The sequence below is a fragment of the Notolepis coatsorum genome (genome assembly GCF_963971535.1).
Source record: "Notolepis coatsorum genome assembly, chromosome: 18".
Taxonomy (NCBI): domain Eukaryota; kingdom Metazoa; phylum Chordata; class Actinopteri; order Aulopiformes; family Paralepididae; genus Notolepis; species Notolepis coatsorum.
Window position 1 is genome coordinate 618747 of NC_140182.1, and position 8172 is coordinate 626918.

The 8172-nt window shown below is 51.6% G+C and overlaps 1 protein-coding gene across 1 annotated transcript in view; it reads left to right on the forward strand.

Moving 5' to 3' along the window:
• Positions 1-8172, forward strand: part of pot1 (protection of telomeres 1 homolog) — a gene marked incomplete at its 3' end in the record, with an annotated part of 139493 nt that overhangs the window by 72401 nt on the left and 58920 nt on the right. The window contains exons 9-11 of the mRNA XM_084334464.1: positions 1492-1622; positions 3360-3656; positions 5287-5442. Coding sequence (XP_084190590.1) covers positions 1492-1622; positions 3360-3656; positions 5287-5442 — 584 coding nt within the window. The remainder of the gene's footprint in view (positions 1-1491; positions 1623-3359; positions 3657-5286; positions 5443-8172) is intronic.

Here is an 8172-nt window from a genome sequence, read left to right on the forward strand (position 1 = left end):
CCTCTGATCTGTTAACATCCTGTGTCACTAGTTTAGTGTTCCTCTGATCTGTTAACATCCTGTGTCATTAGTTTAGTGTTCCACTGATCTGTTAACATCCTGTGTCACTAGTTTAGTGTTCCTCTGATCTGTTAACATCCTGTGTCACTAGTTTAGTGTTCCACTGATCTGTTAACATCCTGTGTCACTAGTTTAGTGTTCCTCTGATCTGTTAACATCCTGTGTCACTAGTTTAGTGTTCCTCTGATCTGTTAACATCCTGTGTCACTAGTTTAGTGTTCCACTGATCTGTTAACATCCTGTGTCACTAGTTTAGTGTTCCTCTGATCTGTTAACATCCTGTGTCATTAGTTTAGTGTTCTCTGATCTGTTAACATCCTGTGTCACTAGTTTAGTGTTCCTCTGATCTGTTAACATCCTGTGTCACTAGTTTAGTGTTCCACTGATCTGTTAACATCCTGTGTCACTAGTTTAGTGTTCCACTGATCTGTTAACATCCTGTGTCACTAGTTTAGTGTTCCACTGATCTGTTAACATCCTGTGTCACTAGTTTAGTGTTCCACTGATCTGTTAACATCCTGTGTCATTAGTTTAGTGTTCCACCGATCTGTTAACATCCTGTGTCACTAGTTTAGTGTTCCTCTGATCTGTTAACATCCTGTGTCACTAGTTTAGTGTTCCTCTGATCTGTTAACATCCTGTGTCACTAGTTTAGTGTTCCTCTGATCTGTTAACATCCTGTGTCACTAGTTTAGTGTTCCTCTGATCTGTTAACATCCTGTGTCACTAGTTTAGTGTTCCTCTGATCTGTTAACATCCTGTGTCACTAGTTTAGTGTTCCTCTGATCTGTTAACATCCTGTGTCATTAGTTTAGTGTTCCTCTGATCTGTTAACATCCTGTGTCACTAGTTTAGTGTTCCTCTGATCTGTTAACATCCTGTGTCACTAGTTTAGTGTTCCACTGATCTGTTAACATCCTGTGTCACTAGTTTAGTGTTCCTCTGATCTGTTAACATCCTGTGTCACTAGTTTAGTGTTCCACTGATCTGTTAACATCCTGTGTCACTAGTTTAGTGTTCCACTGATCTGTTAACATCCTGTGTCACTAGTTTAGTGTTCCTCTGATCTGTTAACATCCTGTGTCACTAGTTTAGTGTTCCACTGATCTGTTAACATCCTGTGTCATTAGTTTAGTGTTCCACTGATCTGTTAACATCCTGTGTCACTAGTTTAGTGTTCCACTGCACTGATCTGTTAACATCCTGTGTCATTAGACTGTTCTGCAGTCAATGCCGGCCCCCACGTAGATGGTATAATCTCCAGCGATGGCTTAAAGTTTGTGTAAATGAGATGTACTGTATTGTCTTATTGTAATGATGTTTGTCCTCGTGCCGTTTAACATTCTGTTAACATCCTGTGTCATTAGTTTAGATCCTGTTTGTTCCTTCACACGAGACGAGTGTTTCTGATGTTCTCTCTCTTGCTCTCAGACTACTGCTCCACACTGAAGCTCACCGACCAGTCAGGCGAGAAGGTGCGTTGCAACATCTTCTGCGACGACCTGGACCGGCATCCCAAGATCTTCAAACTGGGAGACATCATCCGGCTCCACAGGGTGAAGGTAGTTAAACTGGGAGACATCACAGGGTGAAGGTAGTTAAACTGGAGACATCACAGGGTGAAGGTAGTTAAACTTGGAGACATCACAGGGTGAAGGTAGTTAAACTGGGAGACATCACAGGGTGAAGGTAGTTAAACTGGGAGACATCGCAGGGTGAAGGTAGTTAAACTGGGAGACATCACAGGGTGAAGGTAGTTAAACTGGGAGACATCACAGGGTGAAGGTAGTTAAACTGGGAGACATCACAGGGTGAAGGTAGTTAAACTGGAGACATCACAGGGTGAAGGTAGTTAAACTGGGAGACATCACAGGGTGAAGGTAGTTAAACTGGGAGACATCACAGGGTGAAGGTAGTTAAACTGGAGACATCACAGGGTGAAGGTAGTTAAACTGGGAGACATCACAGGGTGAAGGTAGTTAAACTGGGAGACATCACAGGGTGAAGGTAGTTAAACTGGAGACATCACAGGGTGAAGGTAGTTAAACTGGAGACATCACAGGGTGAAGGTAGTTAAACTGGGAGACATCACAGGGTGAAGGTAGTTAAACTGGGAGACATCACAGGGTGAAGGTAGTTAAACTGGGAGACATCACAGGGTGAAGGTAGTTAAACTGGGAGACATCACAGGGTGAAGGTAGTTAAACTGGGAGACATCACAGGGTGAAGGTAGTTAAACTGGAGACATCACAGGGTGAAGGTAGTTAAACTGGGAGACATCACAGGGTGAAGGTAGTTAAACTGGGAGACATCACAGGTGAAGGTAGTTAAACTGGGAGACATCACAGGGTGAAGGTAGTTAAACTGGGAGACATCACAGGGTGAAGGTAGTTAAACTGGGAGACATCACAGGGTGAAGGTAGTTAAACTGGGAGACATCACAGGGTGAAGGTAGTTAAACTGGAGACATCACAGGGTGAAGGTAGTTAAACTGGGAGACATCAAGGTAGTTAAACTGGGAGACATCACAGGGTGAAGGTAGTTAAACTGGGAGACATCACAGGGTGAAGGTAGTTAAACTGGGAGACATCACAGGGTGAAGGTAGTTAAACTGGAGACATCACAGGGTGAAGGTAGTTAAACTGGGAGACATCACAGGGTGAAGGTAGTTAAACTGGGAGACATCACAGGGTGAAGGTAGTTAAACTGGGAGACATCACAGGGTGAAGGTAGTTAAACTGGGAGACATCACAGGGTGAAGGTAGTTAAACTGGGAAACGCTGACGGAAAACATTCACATTTAAATTGTCACCGCAACTGAATATTTGTCTCTTTTACCCAAACGGATGCTAAATTGTTCTATTTTGAACGTTGGAGCTGCAGCTGCTAAGGAGATATTACTATGTTGTTCCACACAACAAGGAAATGTACTTTATTATGATTTGATTTGAAGTTATTGTCACTTGAATTATTGTACTATTGTGGGTAATGCACTTTATATTCTATAACACCTTTCTCTCTCCCCCCCTCTCTGTTCTCTCTCCCCCCCTCTCTCTCTCCCCCCCCTCTCTCTCTCTCCCCCCCTCTCTCTCTCTCCCCCCCCTCTCTCCCCCCCCCCCTCTCTCCCTCCCCCCCCCTCTCTCTCTCCCCCCCCCCCTCTCCCCCCCCCTCTCTCTCTCTCTCTCCCCCCCTCTCTCCCCCCCCCCCCCTCTCTCCCTCCCCCCCCTCTCTCTCTCCCCCCCCCCTCTCTCTCTCTCCCCCCCCCTCTCTCTCTCTCTCCCCCCCCCCCCCCCTCTCAGGCCCAGCTGTATAACGGCTCCATCAGCCTGATCACCAGTCATGGTTTCTCCGTGGTGACCTTCGACGGGACCCCTGGTGCCGAGGTCCTCCCCCGCGCCGCCAGTAAGACCTTCCACTACGGGCTGGAGGACCAGAGGGCTGTGGAGGAGCTCCGCTGCTGGGCCGCCACCCAGGACCTGCTGCCCGCCACGCCCAGCCTGCTGCCTCTGGCCCACGTTCAGCCCGCAGCCTACTTCGACCTGACCTGTCAGCTGCTGGCCAAGGCCCCCATCGACGCCACCTGCACCCTGCTCAAGGTATTACACCTGTACTGTACTGTGTACCTGTACCCTGCTCAAGGTATTACACCTGTACTGTGTACCTGTACCCTGCTCAAGGTATTACACCTGTACTGTGTACCTGTACTGTGTACCTGTACCCTGCTCAAGGTATTACACCTGTACTGTACTGTGTACCTGTACCCTGCTCAAGGTATTACACCTGTACTGTACTGTGTACCTGTACCCTGCTCAAGGTATTACACCTGTACTGTACTGTGTACCTGTACCCTGCTCAAGGTATTACACCTGTACTGTACTGTGTACCTGTACCCTGCTCAAGGTATTACACCTGTACTGTACTGTGTACCTGTACCCTGCTCAAGGTATTACACCTGTACTGTACTGTGTACCTGTACCCTGCTCAAGGTATTACACCTGTACTGTGTACCTGTACCCTGCTCAAGGTATTACACCTGTACTGTACTGTGTACCTGCACCCTGCTCAAGGTATTACACCTGTACTGTACTGTGTACCTGCACCCTGCTCAAGGTATTACACCTGTACTGTACTGTGTACCTGTACCCTGCTCAAGGTATTACACCTGTACTGTACTGTGTACCTGTACCCTGCTCAAGGTATTACACCTGTACTGTACTGTGTACCTGTACCCTGCTCAAGGTATTACACCTGTACTGTGTACCTGTACCCTGCTCAAGGTATTACACCTGTACTGTACTGTGTACCTGTACCCTGCTCAAGGTATTACACCTGTACTGTACTGTGTACCTGTACCCTGCTCAAGGTATTACACCTGTACTGTACTGTGTACCTGCACCCTGCTCAAGGTATTACACCTGTACTGTACTGTGTACCTGCACCCTGCTCAAGGTATTACACCTGTACTGTACTGTGTACCTGTACCCTGCTCAAGGTATTACACCTGTACTGTACTGTGTACCTGTACCCTGCTCAAGGTATTACACCTGTACTGTACTGTGTACCTGCACCCTGCTCAAGGTATTACACCTGTACTGTACTGTGTACCTGCACCCTGCTCAAGGTATTACACCTGTACTGTACTGTGTACCTGCACCCTGCTCAAGGTATTATTATCTGCTGAGTGTCTGTTCTGTCTGCAGGTGTGGGACGGGACCAGGTGTGCCCACCCTCTGCTGAGTGTGTCTGTTCTGTCTGCAGGTGTGGGACGGGACCAGGTGTGCCCACCCTCTGCTGAGTGTCTCTGTTCTGTCTGCAGGTGTGGGACGGGACCAGGTGTGCCCACCCTCTGCTGAGTGTGTCTGTTCTGTCTGCAGGTGTGGGACGGGACCAGGTGTGCCCACCCTCTGCTGAGTGTCTGCCCTTCTGTCTGCAGGTGTGGGACGGGACCAGGTGTGCCCACCCTCTGCTGAGTGTCTCTGTTCTGTCTGCAGGTGTGGGACGGGACCAGGTGTGCCCACCCTCTGCTGAGTGTGTCTGCCCTTCTGTCTGCAGGTGTGGGACGGGACCAGGTGTGCCCACCCTCTGCTGAGTGTCTCTGTTCTGTCTGCAGGTGTGGGACGGGACCAGGTGTGCCCACCCTCTGCTGAGTGTGTCTGTTCTGTCTGCAGGTGTGGGACGGGACCAGGTGTGCCCACCCTCTGCTGAGTGTCTCTGTTCTGTCTGCAGGTGTGGGACGGGACCAGGTGTGCCCACCCTCTGCTGAGTGTGTCTGTGGAGCCGGACGCCATGGAGGGATCGTCCACGCTGTCCCAGGACCGCAGGAACCTCACGGCCAACGTCCTGGTGTACGACAACCACGTGGAGTTCACCAAACAGCTGCAGGTCAGAGGTCGTAACTGTCTCGTTCACCATTACATTCAGTCATCTCTGCTCCCTCATCTCTGCTCCCTCATCTCTGCTCCCTCATCTCTGCTCCCTCATCTCTGCTCCCTCATCTCTGCTCCCTCATCTCTTCTCTGCTCCCTCATCTCTGCTCCCTCATCTCTGCTCCCTCATCTCTGCTCCCTCATCTCTGCTCCCTCATCTCTCCTCCCTCATCTCTGCTCCCTCATCTCTCCTCCCTCATCATCTCTGCTCCCTCATCTCTGCTCCCTCATCTCTCCTCCCTCATCATCTCTGCTCCCTCATCTCTGCTCCCTCATCTCTGCTCCCTCATCTCTGCTCCCTCATCTCTGCTCCCTCATCTCTGCTCCCTCATCTCTGCTCCTCCCTCATCTCTCCTCCCTCATCTCTGCTCCCTCATCTCTGCTCCCTCATCTCTGCTCCCTCATCTCTGCTCCCTCATCATCTCTGCTCCCTCATCATCTCTGCTCCCTCATCTCTGCTCCCTCATCTCTGCTCCCTCATCTCTGCTCCCTCATCTCTGCTCCCTCATCTCTGCTCCCTCATCTCTGCTCCCTCATCTCTCCTCCCTCATCTCTGCTCCCTCATCTCTGCTCCCTCATCTCTGCTCCCTCATCTCTGCTCCCTCATCTCTGCTCCCTCATCATCTCTGCTCCCTCATCATATCTCCTCCCTCATCTCTGCTCCCTCATCTCTGCTCCCTCATCTCTGCTCCCTCATCTCTGCTCCCTCATCTCTCCTCCCTCATCTCTCCTCCCTCATCTCTGCTCCCTCATCTCTGCTCCCTCATCTCTGCTCCTCCCTCATCTCTCCTCCCTCATCTCTGCTCCCTCATCTCTGCTCCCTCATCTCTGCTCCTCCCTCATCACTGCTCCCTCATCTCTGCTCCCTCATCTCTGCTCCCTCATCTCTGCTCCTCCCTCATCTCTCCTCCCTCATCTCTGCTCCCTCATCTCTGCTCCCTCATCTCTGCTCCCTCATCTCTGCTCCTCCCTCATCTCTCCTCCCTCATCTCTGCTCCCTCATCTCTGCTCCCTCATCTCTGCTCCCTCATCTCTGCTCCCTCATCTCTGCTCCCTCATCTCTGCTCCCTCATCTCTGCTCCCTCATCTCTGCTCCCTCATCTCTGCTCCCTCATCTCTGCTCCCTCATCTCTGCTCCCTCATCTCTGCTCCCTCTCTGCTCCCTCATCTCTGCTCCTCCCTCATCTCTGCTCCCTCATCTCTGCTCCATCATCTCTCCTCCCTCATCTCTGCTCCCTCATCTCTGCTCCCTCATCTCTGCTCCCTCATCTCTGCTCCCTCATCTCTGCTCCTCCCTCATCTCTGCTCCCTCATCTCTGCTCCCTCATCTCTCCTCCCTCATCTCTGCTCCCTCATCTCTGCTCCCTCATCTCTGCTCCCTCATCTCTGCTCCCTCATCTCTGCTCCTCATCATCTCTGCTCCCTCATCTCTGCTCCCTCATCATCTCTGCTCCCTCATCTCTGCTCCCTCATCTCTGCTCCCTCATCTCTGCTCCCCTCATCTCTGCTCCCTCATCTCTGCTCCCTCATCTCTGCTCCCTCATCTCTGCTCCCTCATCTCTGCTCCCTCATCTCTGCTCCCTCATCTCTGCTCCCTCATCATCTCTGCTCCCTCATCTCTGCTCCCTCATCTCTGCTCCCTCATCTCTGCTCTTCTCATCTCTGCTCCCTCATCTCTGCTCCCTCATCTCTGCTCTCCCTCATCTCTGCTCCCTCATCTCTGCTCCCTCATCTCTGCCTCCCTCATCTCTGCTCCCTCATCTCTGCTCCCTCATCTCTGCTCCCTCATCTCTGCTCCCTCTCTGCTCCCTCATCTCTGCTCCCTCATCTCTGCTCCCTCATCTCTGCTCCCTCATCTCTGCTCCCTCATCTCTGCTCCCTCATCTCTGCTCCCTCATCTCTGCCTCCCTCATCTCTGCTCCCTCATCTCTGCTCCCTCATCTCTGCTCTCCTCATCTCTGCTCCCTCATCTCTGCTCCCTCATCTCTGCTCCCTCATCTCTGCTCCCTCATCTCTGCTCCCTCATCTCTGCTCCCTCATCTCTGCTCCTCCTCATCTCTGCTCCCTCATCTCTGCTCCCTCATCTCTGCTCCCTCATCTCTGCTCCCTCATCTCTGCTCCCTCATCTCTGCTCCTCCCTCATCTCTGCTCCCTCATCTCTGCTCCCTCATCTCTGCTCCCTCATCTCTGCTCCCTCATCTCTGCTCCCTCATCTCTGCTCCCTCATCTCTGCTCCCTCATCTCTGCTCCTCTCTTCCTCCTCATCTGCTCCTCCCTCATCTCTGCTCCCTCATCTCTGCTCCTCATCTCTGCTCCCTCATCTCTGCTCCCTCATCTCTGCTCCCTCATCTCTGCTCCCTCATCTCTGCTCCCTCATCTGCTCCCTCATCTCTGCTCCCTCATCTCTGCTCCCTCATCTCTCCTCCCTCATCTCTGCTCCCTCATCTCTGCTCCCTCATCTCTGCTCCCTCATCTCTGCTCCCTCATCTCTGCTCCCTCATCATCTCTGCTCCCTCATCTCTGCTCCCTCATCATCTCTGCTCCCTCATCTCTGCTCCCTCATCTCTGCTCCCTCATCTCTGCTCCCTCATCATCTCTGCTCCTCATCTCTGCTCCCTCATCTCTGCTCCCTCATCTCTGCTCCCTCATCTCTGCTCCTCATCTCTGCTCCCTCATCTCTGCTCCC